Source organism: Bubalus kerabau, chromosome 4 (genome assembly GCF_029407905.1).
Source record: "Bubalus kerabau isolate K-KA32 ecotype Philippines breed swamp buffalo chromosome 4, PCC_UOA_SB_1v2, whole genome shotgun sequence".
NCBI classification, from domain to species: domain Eukaryota; kingdom Metazoa; phylum Chordata; class Mammalia; order Artiodactyla; family Bovidae; genus Bubalus; species Bubalus kerabau.
The window spans coordinates 27960882-27983435 of record NC_073627.1 but is presented as its reverse complement, the minus strand read 5'-3'; the positions used below and the strand labels follow the sequence as shown (position 1 = coordinate 27983435).

At 55.1% G+C, this 22554-nt stretch overlaps 1 protein-coding gene across 1 annotated transcript; it reads right to left on the bottom strand.

Moving 5' to 3' along the window:
* Positions 1-5843: 5843 nt before the first annotated feature.
* XYLT2 (xylosyltransferase 2) lies at positions 5844-19778 on the bottom strand. Its single transcript, XM_055576186.1, has 11 exons — positions 19573-19778; positions 13023-13512; positions 12568-12743; positions 12070-12272; positions 11520-11600; positions 11102-11318; positions 10451-10627; positions 9914-10176; positions 9431-9626; positions 8511-8844; positions 5844-7032 (listed from the first exon to the last, which is right to left on the bottom strand). The coding sequence occupies exons 1-11, from the start codon at positions 19705-19707 to the stop codon at positions 6710-6712; spliced, it is 2595 nt and encodes an 864-aa protein (XP_055432161.1). The 5' UTR covers positions 19708-19778; the 3' UTR covers positions 5844-6709.
* Positions 19779-22554: the final 2776 nt, after the last annotated feature.

Sequence of the window (22554 nt, the reverse complement as noted above, 5' to 3'; positions counted from 1 at the left end):
GTTTCTGCTATTTGGGGACAAACCTGGATGGAGCGGCATACCGATCTGTTTATTCATGTTCTCAGGTGTACACAGGAATGAGAAGAGGGGACTCCAGAGGAAGGACTTTCCTTCCTCCACAAGGAAGAGGAGAGCTTGTACTTGAGGGTGTCATAGCTCCTTCCCCTCCTGGATCCCACAGAAGTCAGGCTGGGAAAGAGTGGGTAGGAGGGGCCAAGGGGCCAATAGGGAAACCCAGTGTGGTCGTGTTCTTTCCTGGAGCCACATTCAGAGGGAACTGCAGCAACAGCCCCAGAAATGGCCCTGTGGCACATCCCTTCCTGATTGTGTGGGTCCAGGGCAGAGAGGCCCCATCTGGCCTGGAATACTAGGGTCCTTCCAGGGATGAGGAAGATATATCACTGGATACGATTCCAGGGATGAGACAGATTGGGTGACAAATGAGCTGCTTTCTTCTCACCCAGAGACACAAAACGCTGGCATTGTTTTCTGATTCCTGGTTTATCGAAAACTGTAAACTACAGCAAAGAATCTGGCTTCAGGAATACTCACTCTGGTCCTAGAGTGGGCTGAGAGCAGGCCTTCATTGTCAACCCAAGACCTTATCTTGGCTTCAGTGGAAGGGTGAAGAAGGAAGTCTCAGTGGGGATGGACAGTCATCCTGGGTGTTAGAGGCAGGCCATGTTGGCTGCAGTCGCAGAGAGAACTTGCACAGTTAGTGGCTTCCTCCCAAGGACTAGTCTCTGCCCTGAAGGCAGGAGCTTCAGGGGTAGAGGGCAGAGAAGTCTTAATTCTGGAGGTCTGCTTTGGATTTGTCACCTTGATTCTCGGGGCATGACCCCGGATTTCCTACTTCCTGCAAAGGTGACCCAGGGTATGTTGAGGTCTTGTACTAAGGCCCAGCTGGAGGAGATTGCTGGGAGGATCTCCATAGGCTTGGTGCTGTCCCTGCCAGTACCTTGAAGCAGGAAGGGGCAAGATGGAAGAACTGCTCCCTCCTATAGTGTTTCCCTCAGCAAGCAGTCGGCTGCTTCCTGTGGTGGTTGAGCAGAGCCCTGGTTGGGTGGTGGTGCAGATACGACCTTAGGGCCTCCTTATAGCTGGATGGCAGCTGGGAGAGGTAGAGCAAAGATATTACCCATTTCCTTACAATCCCACCCCCACCCCCGCCCACACATACTCCTACTCCCTCTTTGGCTTTTGCTTTCTGTGTCTCCTCTCCCCCAGTGATGGTCCTTCCTGGAGACAAGTTGAATTTTAGAGCTGTTGTCTCCATGGAAAATTTTCCTGCCCAGGAAAATCACTTTCCTGGACTAAGATCTGCCATCCTTTACCAAAGAGGTGAAGTGGAGCCTCGAGCCTCTAGCCAAATCCTAGGCTCTGTATCCGTGATCTTTCCTTGTCCCAGGGGCTCCGATTATGCATCTACATACAATTAAAAAGTAATAAGGAAAAAATGCTGAGTTCTCCAGGGCACTCAAGGGTGGGAGGACTGAACATTAACCTCCCTGCAGGCCCAGAGCCAGAAGCACTGTGCAGTCAGTCAGCTGGAGCATCTGCTGCTGGTCCTTTTGAACACTCATAGTGGGACAGGGAAGCTGGCTCCCATAAGGGTAGCTGGTAGCTGCTTTGCAAGCCCACCACCCTGAGGCTAGCCCTGTAACTGAGGGAGCCAGGCAGGCTTGCACAGCTGTTCTCCAGCTTCCATCTGGGCCCTTTCCACCAGGATGAACCTAAGATCAGAGTGCCACACACCCTTCTCTCCAAGAAGTCTCTCTACACTTCCTCCCCTCCTTCCTCTGGCCACTATGTGGTACACGCTTCCCCGCCCCGCCCCACCCCCTCAACTCCCAAGTGGCAGCCCCAAGGGTCCTATCTCACCTGCATCCCCTGGGCCTCTCGGCATCTTTCCACTGCCTGGACCTTGGTGGGGCGGTCCCATGGTGCTAAAGGGAGAGGTGTACTCCTAGGGACCATAAAGGATGACTCAGAGTGAAGCTCAGGGTTTAGGGTCAGTGAGCAAGGGAGCAGAACCCAAACCTTTTTTGTCCCCATGTCCCTCCCCCCATCTTGTTTGTTGTCTTCCTCCACCAGTCCAAAGCACAAAGCCCAGACCCTCAGCATTTCGGAATGCACTCGGGTATAAATTCCACTGTTTTCTGGCCACAAGCTCATTCTTTCACAATTTGGCGGCCAGCTCTGATGACACTTGTGGGAAAGTCAGAGAATACCTGTCCTCATCTCTCCATCTCTTGTCTGATGTTCACGGTTGGGGTTGGAACTGGGGATGCTGCAGGTCCAAAGATTTCTTTTGCTTTTTGTACCCAGCATCCCATGTGGTGCCCAGCCCTGGGGAAGAAGGCTGACGGTACAGTCACCACCCACAGAAGTTAGCTCTGGGCTCCCCTTGGGAGCTGGGGAGAGTGTGGGCCTCCAACTGCTTGGAGAGCTGGGAAGACCATTGTTTTCCCCAGCAGTTCCCAGTACAGGGTCCTGTTGCCAAAGTGTCTGGGGAGTAAGCTGGCCAGGATGTTGTTAACGTTTTCGACACTACTTCCTTGGCCCAGAGGGAACCCAGACTGGAAGATCAGTGTCCACAGAGTAGACCTAGAGGCCCTGTCCATACTGAGCAGAGAGAGCAGATGCCTTTTTGTGGTGATTGGGGTGGGAGGCCCTGAAGGTAAGGGGTTAGTGGGTAGGCATGTTTACATATTGGTTGGGGCTCCAGAAGAATTGATGAGAGCAGGGGATGTGGCAGCGCTGGGGCCTTATGGGTACAGCCGCTCAGCAGCATGGTCATGATAAACACCAGCATGGAACTCCTTCCGCAGAGCCACCAGACATTGGGTTCAGCCTGGGGCTGGCATGCACGAACCCATCTCACCTCCCCAGACTGTAATTCTACTCCAGAAGTTGGGTAGGAATGACCTGCTGGGACTAGGATCAGCTTCACATGCATGGGAAACTGAGGGGGAGGCAGCTCCCTTATTGCTGCTGCATCCATTTCCTATGGCAGAGATTCGTGAGGACAGAGCAGCTATACCTGTCTTCCTTCAGCCCAGGGAAGGAGTGTAAGGGAGTTTACAGAGGACAGACTCAGGGAGGAGAAAGAGCTTGTGGCAGGGGTAGACACCCTTAGAAACTCAATCAGGGGAGGGAGGGCTCAAGCGTCTGAAGTCAGACTCCTGGCACCCAGCCTCTAGAACTCAGCAGAAAAGGAACCTCAGGGTTCATATACCAACTGTACACAGCATTCTTCCCAAGTGGCTTATTTTTGGTGACCCTGCAGATGAAGAGGCTGGACTTCTGGCCTCCGCTGAGGGGCCAAGGGTGCACCTGCCCCAACTCTGTGACTTGGGACAGCGAGAAGTACTCACCAGTGGCCCCAACTATGGCTAGGAGACTGTTCTCCATGGTGACCTCTGCACAGGGAGCAGCAGTGGCAGAGGGGTGCCAAGAAAGGGCACTTTCTTAATCTTAAGGACAGCCACAAGACAGGCTTCCCCTGCACACCCACAACCCACCATCCCCACAGGGCCAACTCCCAACCCAGGACCCCTGATCCAGAGGAGCAGCTTCATTCAAAGCCAGGGTGTCTGTGAGCAGCCTTCCAGGTTCTCAGCTTCTGCCCCTGATCTGTACCATGCCAGGACCTAGGGTCCCATAGATGACACTCCACTCTGCAGGCCTGGCAGCCACGAGGGTCCCTCACCAACCTGCAGAAGGGGTTGGCAGGAACAGGCTAGGCTTCTGCTAACCCCAGAAGACAGCCAAGGCAGCTCCACTCACCCAGATCTATGCACCTCTCAGTCGGGATCCCCTCCCAGCCCTACTCTGCCCCGCCCCGTGCTTCCCAATGGCCCAGCTAACAGGGCTGCAGATGCCAATTGGCTGTCCTTTGGTCTTTGCTCCCATCTCTAATGGAATAGAAGTGTCCATGGTTGTCCTGGAAACCAGGCACAAAACAGGAAAGACTTTCCAGTTTCTATCCCTCCCTCCAAAGGGATTCTTGTGCAGCTCTCGGGGCCCTGCCACCTTCCCCCACCGCACTTCCACCTGGCTGTTACCCTAATTTTGACCCCAGGGGTCCAACCAGGGGAATATTTCAAAGCCTCGTAAAGCTCAAGCCTTGGGGCTGAGGTATCCCTACAGAAGGATGAGAGTGGAGAACACTTCAGCCAGTTTAGTCAGAGAAGCTGCACTCAAACTTACCTCAGTGACCTGGACAGGGGAGAGGATTGGGGAGGCCCTCTGAACCTGTCAGGAGTCGTGAAGCCTACTCCTGGTCCCGCATTGCTTCTAACTCAAGGGGCCAAGACAAACCAGCCAGATCAGTGGAGGTGGGGGGACTTCTGGTTCTGCCAGCCTGCAAATTAGAATTGCCAAGGGGGAGCTCTGAACCCATACCAGTGTTAAGTTGCCACCTCAGACTGGCTAACTCAGAACCCTCAGTTTGGATCGCTATCCACTGAGCTAAGCTCAAAATGTTCACAGTGGGTGACTGAGTAACCAGGACTTGGTGTAACTGGACAGGAGTGGCAGGGGCTGAAACAGGACACGTCCCACCTAAGTTCCAAAAAAATAAGACTCTTTAAACAGTTGGGCTAGTCCAATGACAGCATAGCCACAGCCTGGCCTGTGCACCTTTAGCAGAGTCTAAATGCTGCCTGTACCTGACACTCTACACCTAGTTATTACACAGTTTTTAAGAGCTAAAGGTTGATGTATAACAAAACCTTTTAGAGAGCCAAATGAGAGCTTCAGATGTTCACTAGAATAGGAGCCAGAAAAAAGCAATCATCTCAGCCCTTGAACCCAAACACTGTTTGCTTGCGGTTCTTGCTCTCTTCCTGCCTTAGCAGCCTAGAGTGTAGTGACAGTGCCGTCGAGTCCTCCTGCCCCCTCCTGAAGCCTGCAGCCACCGCCTCATAGCTTTGACTTCGGGTTCATTTCGCTTTCCTGGCCTGCTAACCATTGCCTGCCTCCAAGAGTTGTGAGCACTAAGTGACATACTCCACGCAAGGTCAGTGCAGCGGCTGAAGAGACGGAAAATCCCACCACTGCCACTGGTGGACAGTGGTGCCCTCTCCTGGCAGCTTGAAAAACTTGACATATGGCAGCCTGGGTTCAAACGGAGCCCTTTGTTTCCCAAGCTGAGCTGACTGGGCCAGCATAGCTGGAGAGGGTGATTTTAAAGGTTCTGAGAAATCTTCACCCTCCTCCCCACATTAAGTAAGCTGTGAAGGACTGGTACTGAGCCATTGCTGACCATGGCAGGAACGTAGGAAGGGAGAGAGGGCTTGAGAAAAGGAGGGAGGCTGGACCAACCTTTCCAATATGGCCCTCCTAGGTCCTAAGGCAGCGGCTAGGAACCCATGCCACTGCTGCGCCTGCTTCTAAAGGGGGCAGTGGTAGCCACCGGGTCCTGGCTGTAACTGGCTGCCTCTGTTCTTCAGGTCGCCCCATACAAAACTCTGAGCTGGGTAGGAAACAGAGCAAAGGCTTCTGGGATGGGCCCTGGTGATGCCAAAGACAGAGAAGTCAGCCTCTGCCTCAGCCTGGCAGCAAGGGAGGAAGCGCTGGGTCAGGACCCTGAAGAACTGAACTGGCCCACCTGGTGGCCCACCGGGCGGCAATGAGGAAGTCTCTGAGCCTCTCTGGGCCTGTTTACCCCACATAAAAGAGGGGTCTGGATTATGGGTTCTTGTGTCCCTTCTGGCTCTTGGATGGGACTTTAAACTGTTCTCACTCTGGGGCAACTAGACCCTCCACCTCCTGCCAAAGTACCAGCCAAAACTTCTAGAAGATGGCCCAACAGTGCTGGCTCTCTGACACCCAGGAGGAAAAACACAAGAGCCTCTGCTGAGAGAGATAGACATATATTTCTTCTGTTGCATATTTCAGGCTTCACACTGCGCTTCAGGCACAATGCTGCTCCAGGTTCTTCTGAGAGCCCTGGAGGAGTCTTCTTCCCATGTCGCTCCTGAGGGCTTACCACTCCAGGGCAGAAGCCCAGGCCCTGCTTGCAGTTCTGGGTACCTGGGAGACTGCAGTGGTCTCAGCAGGCCCTGGTGCCCTGTCTTTCCCATCAAGGGGCAGGGTATGCTGAAAGCCCTAGGGCCAGCCCCGCCCCCTCTTCTATGGTCCCCTGGCTACAAGAGGAGAGGCTGACCCATTAGAGTCCAGCTCTGCAGTGCTTCCCTCATCACCTGTTCTCTAGCTCTCAGAGCCTGCCACAGCGCTTGCAGCCCCGCAGAGCCTCAGCCGTGAGCACCACAGGCCAAAGCTGGGGGGTGAGGCCCTAGAGAGTGAGGCAGGCCCAGCCTCCTCCAGAGCAGCAGCAGATGGGCTTGTCTGGCCTCTGCTCCCCAGAGCCTTGGCCCACTTCCTGGGGCTGCTCTGGGCCCTATTGCACATCTTTTGTTTCCAGTTCATCCCCCACCACCCATTTTTCTTAAAAGAAAAAAAATTAGAGGAGAATGTGAGGAGGCTGGAGCCCTTCTCCCCATGTTCCTGCTAACATCTGGTCCCCAGCAGAGCCATTTCAGTGGTAAATACTATGCCCACCTTCCCTGCCGTCTGTGGGTTCTGGATGGCTGACATGGGTGTACAGCCTGGGCCCCTGGTTCTTGCCTGTGAGGGAGACAGCCCTCCGTCATCTGTAAGGTGCAATTTCCCGGGTCTTCCGTAGGCGCTGGCTGGGACCCTGCTACCTGAGTCGCCCATCTGCTTTGACAGGCCCCAGCTCAGATTTGGGGTCCGGGGACAGAGAGCTCCAGCTGGTCAGTCTGCAGAGCTCCAGGGAGGGACAGGCGGAGGGGCCCACGGCACACACTCCGGCCACAGACCAGAAGCTGCTTAGTTCCCCATCTGTCCAGGCTTCCAGCGCCGGGCCCGTGAGCTCTGCATGTAGTCGGGCAGCCTCCTCCGCAGGCTCTGGCTGAGGCAGGTTCAGGATGCCACTCAGGCCCTGGAAACTCTGTTCCATATACTCGTTGTGGGGTGGCCCAGCGTGCAGCCAGCTGGCATCATCTGGGGGTGCAGAGCAGGAGTAAGCATGCCCCACCCAAATGATCTCATGAAGGCCAGACCCTGGGAATCAGGTCTGGGCACCCCAGTCAGTCCTGTCCCAACTCTACCACTGAGTTGCATCTTGCTGAGTGACTTTAGGCTAATCCACAGAACTTTCCGTGCTTGTAAAACTTAGTTTTATAAAATCAAGACAGTAATCCCTTAATTCCTAACTTGAGAATTAAATAAAACAGTGGGCTCAAGGTACTTTAGGAAGTAGGGTTACTTTCTGATAATGGTCTGGTGTGTGTCACCTGGCCCTTTCCAACCCCCTCCAGTGGTCTCCAGAGCCCTCCGAAGCCTAGTACCCAGGCCTTCAGGCTGCGGGCCCTGCTTACTCTGCCGGCCTTCCTTCCCACCTCCTTTGGCATCCGACTCCCCTCCACCCTCTGTTCTCCTCATGCATCAGACACCTGCTAACTTTGTTCCCTCAGTTTAGGATATCCTTTACTGTCTATAAAAATCAGCTCCTCCAAGACTCAGCTCCAATAGCACTTGCTGTCAAGCTTGCCTCCACCACCCCACCCTTCGTCTCCTCCATCAGACTGTGAGTCCTAGGAGAGCAGGGGTGCCTGTTCTGATCTGCCACAGCCACTGCCCCACCCTGGACCCCGTCCTCTTCCTGGTTACCTCTGCTCTGACCCACCTTCTCAGTGATGGGACATGGCTGGAGGAAGAAAACATCTACCTACTTACTGAACACCTACTGTATACCCGCCAGTTTTACCCAGATATTCACCCCGATAGCCTCCAGAAGGCAGTCACTTGTATTGGGCCCCCTGCAGGAACCTCAGCCTATGCCTAGTTTAGAGTCTGTCTCCTAGCCTCAGCTGTGTGACCTTCTCCACCTGGCTACCAGTGGACTGGGAAGATGACCAACATCAGATCTGCTGTCCTAAAAATGTGGAACTTGTGGACTAAGGGGCCCTGGTCAGTCTCCATTGCACTAAGAGGCCATGTATTGAGAAGCCTGAGGCTGACACAGACAGAGAGCACAGGATGAGGGACAGGGTGGCCCCAGAGAGATAGAAAGCACGTCTGAGTCCCAGTGGGACCTGAGTCATTTCCTGAGTTCTGTAGGGGAGAGCCCCACATTTTTCCAAATAATTTCCCCCTTTCCCCTGGAGCAATCTGAGTGGATCTATGTTCCACACACCCAGGAGGTCTCTAACAATTGTATTTCTCTTACTTTACATGTAATAAGACAGGCTCAGGAAGGCCAAGTAATTTGCCCAGAATAAAAGCCCAATTAAAGTGTCAGAGCTGTGTTCTAAAGCCAGGTCTGCCTGCTTGGGAAGCGTGATACCAGAGTGCAGGGCTCTGGGATGGTCAAAGCCACAATCTGCCACCTTCCCCTACTCGGATGGTTAGCTTCTTGGGATCACCTGTCTGTAAATCCTATCCTGCCTGACTCCTGGGTATCATTTGGGAATACTTACCTTTCCTGAGAGGTAGTTTGCGGTTGAAGGTCAAGGGCAGCACGAGGAAGCGGGTCTCACCCAGGGGTTCCCAGAACTGAAGCAGTCGAACAGTCCAGGCCCCTGGCCGCAGGGGCCGGCTCAGTGGGGGTTTGTACTGCGTGACCTCCGTTTCCGCGTCTACCACAATGTCGTAAGATGTGGCCACCACATAGGTGGGGTCGATCCACACCACGGTGACTGTGAGGTTGGGGCCCCGGGCCCAGCGCTGCATGGCCACAGGCTCGTCCAGCGGCCCCAGCAACCCCCCAAAGTTCCGGAAGAGACGCTCTTTGGGGTCCCACTCGGTGCCGACCTGGAGGGAAGGAGGCAGCTGGGCAGGAGGCGAAGGAAAGTCCTCCTCTCTACCTGCTACCCCCTCTAACTCCTGTGGGACATCACTGTCTCTTTCTGGTCCTCAGTCTCCCCCTCTGCAAAATGATGGGCTCAGACTGGGATTTTTAACATCTCTATAAGCTCTGAGATTCATTCTAGGCTCCTGTTCTGACCTGCTCTGAAGTGTTGGGGGCCGTAAGGCAGAAAAGAAATTTGAAGTCCTGCCCAGAGACCATCCCCACATGGAGCAAAGGCCTCCAAGAAAGAGACCAAGGAGACACTCAAAAGCCTAATCTTCTGGCCCGACTGGAATGTCCAACTCCTTACAAAAGAAAATCCCTGAGTGTAGAATACAGGCTTGCGTTATAGTGGAACCACGGTCCCCTCCCCGCTGACTGCATGTCCTCTGTGCATCCCAAGGCTGCCATCACTGGGAAAGAAGACCCAGGAATCCAGTCCTGAAAGGCAACCCAATCCTCAGCCCTCCCATAGTGTCTGTCCCTCTCTCCCCACTACCCTGAGTCTTGCTGGGGATCAGGAGAAAGCAAGGGGAGGACCTGTCCCACCTCCAAACTCTGGAGCCGGCTGGCCTGGTCACTGTGCCCCAACAGCTTCAGCGACCCCTGGGGCATCAGCCACATCTCAAGCGTCTCTGCCGGCCCCTGGGCTGAGGACTGCACCGCCTGCGTCACCAAGTAGCCCTGGAAATGGTCGTCATAGAAATACAGGTGCACGCTGGACGGCAAGCCCCTGGGCTCAAACCTAAGAAGGTTCCAGCAGGGAGAAAGGGAGAGGCCATCAGCACACCCGACTTGGCCTGGAGTCCCAGGAAGGGGGCTCCGGGGGAGTCCCATCCCCAGGTGCTTGCTTTGCCCAGATCTCACACCCACAGATCCTATGTGCCTGGCTTTTGCCATCTTCGTTTTATTTGCATTTTTTCCCTGCCTCAGGCTGGGGGCTCCCTGGGAGAGGGTCTGTCTCTTTCTGATTGTCCTCCTTATAGGGCATTACATCCTGAGAGTCTGCAAAATGTCAAAAGGAGGTCTCACCTGCAGAGTGGGTTGGCCTGGGGGGATGCAGCAGTGGCGATGTGGCGCAGGCTGAGGCGGGCAAAAGCGGTGTAAGCAGTGAGCATGACATCGCTGAGCCCACTGGGGCCATCAGCCACGTCATAGGTGTTCTCCCAGTAGGCCTTGAGGGCTGGGGTGCCGGGCGGGTAGCTGCCATATAGGTGGAAGTCCAGGATTTCCAGTACCTCCTGGTTCACAGTGGATTCAAACTTGCGGGCGAAGAAGGTGGGTCTGGAGACTTGCTGGAGTGGGAGAGGCAAGGAGGGTGAAGGGGTCTGGAGGTCCCAGAGAGCACATCAGGGGAGGTGCCTTTTCCCAGCAGTGCCTAGAGATCAGCTGCCGAGGGTTTTTCCTGCCGCCAGTTTAGCCCCTGCCCCCAGGGGCTGCTCCCGGTGAGGGTCCCCCAGATCCTCTGGTTGGACCACCCAGGATTGTTTCTGACCCTAGAAAGCAGCCAGCGAAAAGCTGGGGTGAGGCTCTACCAAGGGCCAGAGGTTGGGGGTCCTGGGGAAGCACCTGCAGCCGTAGGAAGTCCTGCGGCTTGAAGTCGTTGGGCGAGCAGCCGCACCAGTCCACGATGTGCTTGTACTGGCACTTGCAGCCCAGCTTGCGGTTCCAGTTGGTGACCCGCAGGTTGTTGTCCACGAGGCTCTCGCAGGCTGGGCTGTTCTCCAGCACCGTGTGAAAGAAGGACTGCAGGGGGCAGGGCGGGGTGGAGGGTGAGCCCTCCAGCCCAGAGGGACTGCGGGGGGCGGGCCGGGGTGGAGGGGGAGCTGTCGAGGCCGGGGTGGAGGGTGAGCCGCGGAGCCCAGAGGACTGGGGGGGCAGGCCAGGGTGGAGGGTGAGCCGCCGAGCCCAGAAGGACTGCGGGGGGCGGGCCGGGGTGGAGGGCGAGCCATCAAGGCCGGAGTGGAGGGTGAGCTGCCGAGCCCAGAAGGACTGCGGCGGGCAGGTGGCGTGGAGGGTGAGCCGCGGAGCCCAGAAGGACTGGGGGGTCAGGGCGGGGTGGAGGGTGAGCCGTCGAGCCCAGAAGGACTGCGGGGGGCAGGCCAGGGTGGAGGGTGAGCCGTCGAGTTCAGAAGGACTTGGGGTGGCAGGCTGGGGTGAAGGGTGAGCCATCGAGCCCGCCACTCGCCCCCCCGCCTGGGTGCGGGCCCAGTCACCCACCTCGGCCGGGAGCAGCGTGTACGTGTAGAACTGACGCAGCTGGGCCACAAGCGGGTCGTCTGTGTATACCACATACTCCACAAAGCTGCGAGTTAGCACGAACCAGTCCGAGCCGCCGTCCACCACAATGCCTGCTGGGATCTGCCGCTCGCCCAGACGCCACATGTGTGAATCGCACTCGTGGAAGAGCCGGTCCAGGCCCTGTTTCTTGATGAACCTGTGGGAGGCACAGGGGCCTGTGGCTGAGGATCTTGCAGGGTGGAATCCAGGCTCTCATCTTTCCAGGAATCAGCACTGCACTCCTCAATCTGTGATTGGTTTGGAGGTTTTGCAACCCAGGGCTGAGGCCACCAAGCCCCCTGTGTGTAGGGCTTGTGGTGAGAACCCAGGACCAGGGCATCCTCCACCATCCCCTTACCTGGAGTTGTCCCGGCCATGAGACTTGAGGAAATTCTTGTCCCGGTTCTTGGACAGGAAAGCTACCAGCTCCTCATTGGTCCTGGAGAGAAAATGGCATGTGGGTAGCGTGTGTGAGCATGGCTCAGTTACCAGCCCAGAGCAGACAGACCCCTCCAGCACTCTTTATCTTTCCTCTTTGGCCTCTTCTTTTCTTACTGAGAGCCATTCTGGCCAACTGACCTACTCCAAGTTGATGCTCTGGGGTGGTGAGTATCTGAGGTCCCTGAGAAAGACCACTTCATCCTTCTTCCCCCACTTCCTGTCTGACCCAAGATCCTGGTTCAGACTTCTGGTTTCTTCTCCTCCCCATCTGTTGTCCCTTGCAACCCTCATATCATCTTTCAGCAACAACTCCTCTAAAACATTGCTGGGGCCAAGGAATCATGTTTGAGGTGTGCAGATCCCAGAATGAGGCTTTGGGGAGGGAAGAAGTCCATGGGGACCCTGGAACCCTGAGTCCTAGAGGAGGCCCACCTCCCATCTTCAGGGCTCAGAGCACCACCCCACACCTTGTTGGGTAGTCAGTGGCACTGAGGTTGATGAAGAAGTCCCAGGCCCAGCCGGGCACCTCCAGCAGGTCCTGCATGCTCCGCAGATACATCCTCAGCAGGCTGGCCCCGCCCCAGATGGTGACCATGCGCCAGGGCGTTACCCGCACGTTATCATACTGCCGGGCCAGCTCCACTACCTCTCGGTGCAGGTAGTTGGAGCGCTGTGGGAGGTGGGGTGGTGGTGGTGGAAACTCAGCAGTGGAAGATGAACCCCCAGCATTACAATCTCCCCACCCGGCCCCACCCCAGGGTGGAGGACAAGTGACATGAAACGGACAGAGCATGGGCTAGGGCTCCAGCTCCGAAGCAGCCATGTCACCTGGTGCTGGCTGCTCCTCCGTTCCCTGCTCTCCTATCTCTGGGCCACTGAGTAAGTCAGAGACACTGTCTGTCCATGACGATCTGGTGTCTGCCCTCCCCACTCAGATGCCCTGTCTCCCTGGCCATAGCAGGTACCTCGTCCACATGGACATAGAAGAAGTGCTGCTTGTGGTACACGGCCTTGAGGAGACGCTTCAGCTGGCGGATGGCACGGCCATGAACCACCAGCATGTAGGCGATTCGTACTGGGGGGCCATCCGCGGGCTGCTGGGCCCGGACCTCGTCCCATGGGATGCCAGGGCTCATCTTTCCTGAGAGTAGAGAACAGGGGCATCAGTAAGGTCCCGCCCCAGGTCACAGGGTGGAGGCAAGATGGGAAGAGGGAGCTGCCTGCCGTCCAAAGGAGGAAGCCCGGACGTAGAGCCCGATGCTCCCGGGCCCCAGGTCCACCTCTGCCACTTAGTGCACTCATCCCCAACTTGGGCAGCGAGGTGTGCCCTTCCAGGCTTTCATCCCTGAGAAACGGGGGCAGGGATCCCTGCCGAACACCCTCCTGGGCCCCCACCTCTCTGCCTATGCTTGTCTCTTACCAGCCCGCTGGCAGTGCCGGGGCACAGCCTTGGGCATGAGGCTCCCGGCCTGGTGCAGGCACACCACGTTGGCGATCTCCTGCTGGCACTGCTTGGAGCTGGCCCGGGCCAGTGCAGACAGAGCGTCCTTGCCAACGATCTCGCATTTGGGCGTGAAGCTGTTGTCTGTGGGCTGGGGGGCGCCCTCCACACTCCCCGTGTCTCCGTGTGGGAAGCCAGCCGCCCCAACCAGTGCCTCCTCAGCTGCTGCCCCGCTCAGGTTCTGGCGGCCTGGGGCCTCTGGGGGTGGGGTGGGGGGGATCCGCCGGCCGGTTCTGTGCCGGCTAGTTACTGCCCGTACCACCTTGGCCACGGGCACACCGGGGCTCTCGGCGCGGCCCCGCCAGCGCCCATGCCTTCTGCCTGCGCTGCCCCGCCGCCCAGCTGAACTGTCTGTGTCCTTGGAGCCTTCACTGGGGTCGAGTGGCTGTGGCTTCTTCTGCCTTCCTTTCTGTAAAAGATAGGCAAACACAAGTCACCAAGACAGTCAGTCTCCTCCTGCTCCTCTCCTTCAGCTTCTGGCTGGCTCAGGCCTAGAAGCCCCCGCCACCCTTTATCTAGAAAAGTACTGTTTGCCTGAGCACTCTGCACTTCTGCTGGGAGGTCTCCTTGACCAGCCGGCGGAGGAAATGTCGCCCTCCCCCAAGGCACCATCACATCCACATCCCCTCCATCACACAGATCACAGGGCACTGAGCCTCCTTTGGATTCAGATACCACTTTCTTTTTCCACAAATAGGAAGATGAATAAGAGAGACATGCAGAGACCCTACAGACAAGAGTGTCCATCCAGCACTCCCACCCGGGCTTCACTGGGACAATATGATGCTCTTCAGAAGGAAAAAGCATTCTGCCATCTACAGTATTTCCACATGCGAGTGCTGAAGCTGCAACAGAGCAAAGGGGTCTTGCCTGGTGGAGAGGGCAGAGGTGAAATCTGAGACCCCATTGCTGGTTGGGTTCTCTGTGAAGCAGAGACTAACAGAGTGCAGGAGACTCCCTTGGGGGTCACACTCTGGATGACGGGGTAGCAGGAGCAGGCAGCTGCAGGGAAAGCCTTCAAATGGCCAAGCTGGCCTGACATCTGGGCAGAGGGAGAAGGAAGAGCTTCAGACAACAGCTTGGCTTGGAGCGGGCCTTGACCAGCTAGTGGGAAGCTCCAGGGCAAAGACGGCCTAGAGATGGGAGCCCTGGTACTACTGCTGGGAATGGCCAAGGAGGTGTCTGGCCATGGCTGGAAGGCTGAGGCAGGGCGTGAAGGCGCCTGCAGGTGCAGGCTGGCAACTCATCGCTCCCTGTGGCAGGGCGGCTTGCGAAGGGAAAACCGGGATAAGGGAAAGCCTCCACGCCTGCTTCCCAGCTTCTGTAGCCTCTTCTCAAACCTAGGAACCTCCCTAATGATCCGGCCACACTTGAAAGTGTGTATAGCCACACTCATTCCAGCTTTCCCTGTCCTCCTTTTGTGATCCCCCTCCTTCCCTGCCTGATCAAATTCCATCCATCCTTCAAGATCTAGCGGAGTCTCCATGTGTGAGCCCGTCCCATTTGCCTCGGGTGGGACGTTCTTCTAGCTGACCAACTCCTTGGGAAGAGGCTGTCGTGTCAGCTCCATCTCCCCGGTGCCCAGTGGAGTGGCTGGCATGTAGGGTGTCTGGTTGGTGTCTGCTGGATGAGGCACAGACTGGATGGAGGAGTGAGAGGCTCCGTGTGACTACTCTGGAGTCACCAGGGCTTCCCACTCAGCTCTGTCACTCCCCCACAGTTACATACCCTCTCTGAGCAGGTTCCCTCAACCATCAAATACAGGAGGGAAGAGTGTCCAAGAGAAAGAGCCTGAGATACTGCAACTAGAAAGAGCTGCCCCCTCTCTCTCTCTCACCACTCTCTGTGTGAGTCCTCTTCCGGCCTAGCCTTCCAGCAGCAGCACTCACTGGACCACAGCCTCTGAAGCAGCCTCCTCAGGATGCCCTCCTGGTGTTCCCCTGGTGTGGCCTCTGTGGCCACTCCTTATCTGTCTTCTTGGCTGATCCTGCCTTATCTCCCAAGGCCACTTTGGGGACTTTCCTTGTCTGGGCTTTCCAGGTGACCTCACTCAGTCCCAGATTTCTCTCTGTGGCCTAGAGGGGCTCCCTTGAACTTTCAGTTGTCTAACTGCCAGCCTCCTTGATGCCTCTCTTGGGAGTCTGATAGACCTCTCAAGCCACAAATCCAAAAGTGAGCTCCTGATCTTCCCTCAGTCAGCTCCTTCTTCAGTTAATGACCAGTTAACTGGTTCAGTTAAGGGCCAGTCCACCCTTCAATGTATAATATATATAATGTATAATGTAATATGTATAAGTGTATTTTTAAAAAATATTTTATTTATTTGGTTGCACAGGGTCTTAGTTGTGGCATGCGGGATCTTTAGTTGTGGCACAAAATTCTTAGTTGCAGCACGTAGGATCTAGTTCCCTGACCAGGGATCAAACCCCGGGCCCCCTGCATTGGAAGTCTTAGCCACTGGACCACCAGAGAAGCCTCTGTATAAATGTATTTATATGGTGCTATTCTATGTCTCTCCCCTTACAAGAATGCCATGTCCATGAAGATAGAGCTTTTTGTTGTTTTGTTCACGGATGTATTCCTAGAGCCCAGAAGAATGTCTGGCAATGGGGGAGACTCCCTCCCTCTCTCTCTCTATATATATATATATGTATATATATTTATATAAATTTTTGGCCATGCCACACAGCTTGCAGGATCCTAGTTCCCAGACCAGGGATTGAACCCATGCCCTTGGCAGTGAAAGTGCAGAGTCCTAACCACTGGACCACCAAGGAATTCCCTCAGTAAATATTTGTTGAATGAATGAATTAATGAATGAAAAGCTCTTGGCACAGGCTCAGCATTCAGTAAATGCTGTCATCCTCACTAATATTAATGAAAGGGAAATAGTCAAATGTGAAGTCAGGAGAGAAGCCAAGGCCTTCAGATACTTTGGACTATTGGGTCGAGTTTTCCCTGTCCCTCCCCACCCTAGGACCACTCTCTCCTCCTCTGTCAGAGCATGGCAGATGCCTTAGGGCCAGAGTCCCAGCCCTATACCCTGGCACCCCAGCCTTCTGTGCCCAGCATCCAGCCAGCCCTCTGATCTCTTGGGAGGTTCCCAGTGAGAACTGGAGATGTCTGTCTCCATCTGAGAATAGACACCTGCAAGAGGGAGGGCAGAGTGGGGAGGAGGCAACAGGCTCTATTCTACCCATGTTGGGGAGGGCACCCTGCACTGGGAAGCCCCTAGGAATGGCTGCAGTCCCACTGAACTGAGTGTATGTAAACTGGTGATGTCGGACCTGGACACACACGGGGCAGGGAAAGACATCCTCAAGCTGAGGTGGGTGGAGATGGCAAAGGAGCTGTGGCTTCTCAAGATGGAAGCCAGTATCAGTGAGTGAGGAAGCTGGTCAGGAGGGCAGGGCTTGGGGCACAGGGCCAGGCTCGCTGTGGTGGGGGAAGGATGTGGGAGGAGAGGGCACGTTGGTGTCCTGCACTGCAGCAGGAGCTGGCTGACCCTGAGAAGGACAATCCCAGAGGGGGCTGGGGGACCAGAAGGCAGCAGTGAGGAAGTGCGGGGGTCCCTGGTAGGCAGCCAGCCCCTTCCCACTGCCTCATCCCAAGGATGTTTATATGTGCAGCAGCAGGGCCCCATAGTTGTACCCCTACAGGAGTTGCCCAAAGTTGCCCCTAAGTCAGAGTTCCCTCTAATTACCGAGGACGGGGACTGGCCCTCTGACATCCACCTGGATGCATTCTGGCCTCCGAGGCCCCCTCTCCTCACTGAGGAGGAATTCAAAGACCTTTCCTGGCTCTGTAGCTTCTCCTTGGAATCCTTCTCTGAGTCCCAGGGACAGAGAACACAGCAATGCTGATCCACCACCTTTGGACTTCTCAGACTGTGCTTAAAGTAAGTGGTGAGACAATGTTTGTGAAAGCTTTGAAAACCATAAAATGGCTCTTTGGATGTTAATGGTCATCTCTGGTCTCCAACCTAGCGCAAGGCCAGAGTGTGCATCTTAAGTGCATGTCTCATTTCATCCCTGCTTAGACCCCTTTGGTTTCAGCTCTCTCCCACTGCACTTAGAATAAAACCCCAGCCCCTCACTGTGGGCTGCAGGATGTGCCCTGGACTAACTTCTTCCAGGGATCCCACCACACCCTCCTTCCCACTTCTTGAGAGGAGCCAGCTAGGCCCATTCTCCTAGGGGCCTTCTGCCTGAATTCTGCCTACTGCTTCCCCCGGCTTTCAGCTCACAGGCCACTTCCTGCAGAAGCCTCCCCAACCACCTATCTAAATTAGCCCTCTTGTTACTGAGTTTCCTTTTCACTGTCAGTCTCTCCCTGCAGACTGTCTGCCCACAGGGCCGTGACCTCATCATCTATTTTATTTATTTCTGTATCCCCAGTATTAGCACAGTGCCTAGTACGAAGTAGGACTTAATATTTGTTGAATGAATGAATGAATGAGTCCCTATTACCATTGTGCAGTAGTGAAATAATAAGATATTTACTGATGGTTTAGCATGTGCCAGCAACTCCTGCAAATACTTCACAGGCATTACCAATGAGAGAGGTGATATTATTGCCCCCATCTTGGGGTGGGGGGCAGATACCATTGAGGATGCACGCGAAAGAGGTTAGGTGATTAGACAGTGGTCACACTATTCACCAGGAGCAGTGCTGGAATAGGACATAGGACGGTGAGTTGGGGTGGTCCAACTCAGCACCCACCTTCCTAAATACTTATTATGCTGCCTGGCTGCCCTGAGGTGGCTGCCGAAAGGCTCCAAGCACTAATGGCTGCTTGGACTGCACAGCCTCTAGGTTATCAAGGATCTTTTTTCCATTCTGGTCCAGGGATTCCCCTATCCAGTTCTGTTAGGAAGCTGGAGGAGGAGGTGAGGAGGCAGGATCCCAAGCACTGCACCAGTTCCCCACCCCAGGCTGGAGGTAGGGCAGCAGAGACCTTGAGGCCTGAACAGTCTCTCAGCCCTTCCAGAGATTCACACAGCCATGTAGCAGAGGGTCTGAGAAGCCCTGGATGCTTTGCCATGCCCCTCCTCAAAGTGGTCACCAGCCCCTACTCACATATATATTCCAGGGTCAGAAGGCTCCTTAACTCCTTGTCAGCCCATTCCATGTTAGAATGTCTCATCTGTCCCCAAAATCATCTCTTCGCCCTCCTGCTACTTACTGGGCCACAAAGAACAAGCTCAGTCCCTTCAGATGTCACAGAGTCAGCCTCCCCTAACCCCTAAGCTCAGCTCCTTTTGGAGTTATGATCTCATGTGACTCTGTCCCAGCTCCCCTCACCATCCCAGTCTGTTAGTTCTCCCCAAAAAAGGCAAAAGCAGTGATTCTCCCAGTTTCCACACTAGGCCTTCCATACTGCCCAGATGCAGGAAGGAAAAATGGATATCAGGGCTCCCTTGGTCTTCACCCTGCCAGGAGGAGAGGCCCAAGAGGATGGGGCAAGCAGAGCAGAGAGTCTGACTCAGAGTCCACCAAAACCCAGGGGTGGGGGCGGGGAAGCCCTGTCTTCTGGTCCACAGCTTAGGGTCAGGGTTTGACTTATCCTCTTCAACCTTCCAGGATGGTCTCAGACCCCACTGGACCCTCCTGATCACACTGGGGGAGACATGTCTAATCCTCCAGGGAAAACCACATCAGCCAAGAGACTCTCAGAACGAGGACCTGGGGCACTAAGAAGGATAGGGTTTGCCCCTGCTCCACGGCCTGGGGCTCTGCTAAACTAGCTGCTGCTGTCCCCATTTTCTTACAGTCAGAGAGGGCGAGTCCCCAATTCCCTAATGTCCTGAGGCCAGTTCACCAGCTCAATTCCCCTGCCATCCTGTCCAGAAGACCCATGCAGGTGCTTCAGACCCCTGGTTGAAAAAGCCACGCCTCAGGTGCACTCCACTTCTCTCCCTCGGGGTCTCCCTCCCTCTCCTCAGTTGCCAGACTGAGTTCCACCCCCAGGCTCCACTTCTTAACTGGCCAGTGCCCCGCTGAGGGGCGGGTCGGCGCGATTGCCCGGGGTCCCTAGGCCCCATTCCTCCGCCCACGGCGCGCACACCCCCACCCCCTCCCAACTTCAGAAAGTTTGGCCTGGGGCTCCCCACCTCCAAGCCGGCTCGGGCCCAGCCGCGCCTCTTGGCCGGGCTCTCCGCCACCCGCGCCTGACCTTCACTGCTCGCGGAGCTGGAGACCACCCCACCAAGACCCGCTCCTCCCGGCCGGGGCCCCTGCCAGCCCGCGGCCCGTCCTCCGGGTCATGCACCGCCCCCGCGCTCAGGCCCCCGGCCCGCCTGGGAAACGGGCGCCAGAGGTCCGAGGCCCCGAGCCAGGCGGCCGCCCGTGCGCAACACGCAAGCGGCCCATGCCCCACTTCCCCGGCGGGGGCCATCCGTTTCCCCGCCAGGACCCCGCGCGTCCCCGCGCCCGGCCTGCCCGCCTGCCCGCCCGGCCGTCGGAGCACCTCGCCCGGCTCGTCGTCCTCCAGAACGCTGAAGCTCCACACCACTAGGCCCTGCAGCAGCAGGATGGCCAGCGCCGTGGCGATCGCCAGCTTGTAGCGCCGCACCAGCTTCTGCACCCGCGCGCTCGCCACCATCTTCCTGCCCCGGACGCAGGGCGCGCGCCCAGCCCTGCAACCCGGCCGCGGGCGCGTGCACGGGCGCGGGCAGAACCGGCTTCTCCCGAGGGAGGCGGGCCTGGCGCGCGCTGGGGCGGGGCCGGGGGCGTGGCCCGCAGGCCCGAAACGCCGCGCCCCGCGGGCCAGGGGCGGAGCCTGGGCCAGCCGACCTAGCTGTCTCACGGGCCGCCGGATTCTCACGCGGTGGTTCCTTGCCTGTTTCGGTCAGTGCCCCAGCTCTTGCGCGTTCTCACCTCCTTCCGAACGGCAAACCCATGGAACCAGAGTGCAGAGAGGTCTGTGGCCTCACCTGTCTCTGACTCGCCGCCAGATGTGGGGTGTGGGGTGAAGGTGGGGTGAAGAAACTCAGCTTCGCCGAGACCAACTCCCTCTCGGCCCTCTTGCACGCAGAGAATGCTAGAGCGCCCAGAAACGCCTGAGTTGGAAGCGATTGTGTAAGTCCCACAGCCCTTGCTTAAAAACCTTGGAAGCCGCACCTACGGGGCAAAGTCGAACTCCTTTGACTGGCATCTGAGGCCCTTCACGAAGCCTTGTTTCCTCTCTCCTCTCCCTCTTATCCTCAGACTTCTACTTGAGTCGTGGTTATTGAATTCTAGGGTGTGTCAGAATCATCCGCAGGATTTGATAAAATAGATTGCTGGACCCGCTCCCAGAGTTTCAGAATTTTCAACAAGTTCCCAATGATGCTGAGCTGCTAGTCTGGGAGCACGCCTGAAGAAGCACTAAACCTTTGCACGTGCTGTTCCCCCGTGTTCGGCCCTAGCAGCCGCTCCCCTACTTCACTTCCCCTTCCCATCCGTGGCATCCTCCCAAGTGCTTCCCCGGCACAGGACAGTCCAACACTGCCCACATACATGGTTGTAATTTCTCTGGAATCATGGCCTCTTATTTGAATCCTTAGCTCGGCGATGGACACTCAGCAATGCTCAATGAATATTGTGAAAGAAAGAGCAAATGAAGCCCAACTTCCTGTTACATCAGCTGATCCTAACATTTTTGGAAAGCCTGGCATGTTCAAGCAGGGCATAGAAAAGGCCTGAACCCCTGCAGCGCTCCCCTAAACGTGTCAGGTCCACTGAGAGAGGGAAGGGGATAAGAAGCAGGGCATGCCCAGTATAACCAGGTCCGTGCCAGGTGGTGAAGCCAAGCTCCCTGAGAAAGAAACGATCAAAAGAGCAAAGCGAAGGTTGACTATTTATAATGAAGATTTTAAGAATCACTACACAGAGGTCTGGAAAAAGAGATGATAAAAAAAAAAAAGCTTGAAGGCAATGATAAAAGGGTTTGGGAGTTGTCAGGAGATAAGCTTGGTGAGGAAATTCTGAATACAGGAGATGTAGTTATTTGATGGCACTTAAGTAAAACCTCCTTTAATTATCTCCTGCCCCTTTGGTATTTGTAATGGTTGCACTCCTCACCATTAGTTAAGTGGGAGAATTGTAAACAATGTTTCAGATGACAGGCTACTTAAGAGAAACTACCCTTCAAGATTTTGGAAAACATCAGTTGGCATACCAGCAATTGATAGGTTAATTAAATATAGATCTGTGTGCTCATTCAATCAGGTCTCCCAGGGACTGTCTACCTGTCCATAGTCCCCCTGCACCCAACAATTAAAATAACTTTATTTTCGCTGATTTTTAAATGTATTTCTTTATTTTGGGCTGTGCTGGGTCTTCGTTGCTGTGCTCAGGCTTTCTCTACTTGTGGTGAGTGGGGGATATTCTTTGTTGCTGAGCATGAGCTCTAGGGTGCTTGGGCTCAGTAGCTGTGGCTCACAGGCATACTTGCCCCATGGCATGCGGAATCTTCCCAGACCAGAAACTGAACCCTCATCCTCTGCAGTGGCAAGTGCATTCTTACCCATTAGACCACCAGGGAAGTCCTATTTTTCCACTGATGTGCAAATGATATGTACTCATTATATAACATTTAAAACTTAGAAAAAAATAAGGAAAAAAATAAAAGTCACCTGCAATCTCACTCCCTGAGACAATCATCATTAATATTTTGGTGAAGATCCTTTCACATCTCTTTACGTGTGTAGAATTTTCCATGAATGGCATCACATTGTACATATGGTTTTAAATATAGAAACTTTCTTTTAAGTATTTCTTTCCCCTTCCCCACTATGTTAACAGTCTGATTTCCTTCCTACCTTCCTTCTTTCCTTTCTTCCTTCCACTTTTGTAGCAGTTCACACACACATACACACACACGTACACACACACATGGGTTTTTTATTTGGGGGTGAGATGTGTCATTATATTTTAAAAGTTGAATCATATTACATACACTTTGTATCTTGCTTTTCTCCCTTAATCGTAAACACATAGTAGAAATTTCCCCAGGACGGATGGGACAGGTCTAACCCATTTTTTTAATGGTTGCATAATATGCCACTCCTTTTTTGAGTGAACATTCACTTGATTTCCAGTTTTTGTGACTACCACAAGTCTATAATAAATATGAAAAGCGAAAGTGAAAGTCCCTCAGTCATGTCAGACTCTTTGGGACCCCATGGCCTGTAGCCTGACTGGCTCCTCTGTCTTTGGAATTCTCCAGGCAAGAATATTGGAGTGGGTTGCCATTTCTTTCTCCAGGGGATCTTCCCAACCCAGGGGTTAAACCCCGGTCTCCTGAATTGTGGGAAGATTCTTTACCATCTGAGCCACCAGGGAAGCCCCAAGAAAACCACCTGTCGATACAGCCTTTCCTTGGAGTGGGTAGCCATTCCCTTACATGGTTCTACACGAATCCCTATGCACTAATGTTTTCATTTCTGTTGCAGTGTTTCTAGAGGAT

What these genes read in the sequence shown, in the direction of transcription:
- XYLT2 (XM_055576186.1), bottom strand. Translation starts at nt 19,707, where the DNA reads ATGGTGGCGAGCGCGCGGGTGCAGAAGCTGGTGCGGCGCTACAAGCTG. An exon ending in AGGACGACGAGCCGGGCGAG is followed by an intron (nt 13,513 to 19,572) that starts GTGCTCCGACGG and finishes TATCTTTTACAG; the next exon opens with AAAGGAAGGCAGAAGAAGCC. An exon ending in ACACGCTGCTCCCGGCCGAG is followed by an intron (nt 10,628 to 11,101) that starts GTGGGTGACTGG and finishes TGCCCCCTGCAG; the next exon opens with TCCTTCTTTCACACGGTGCT.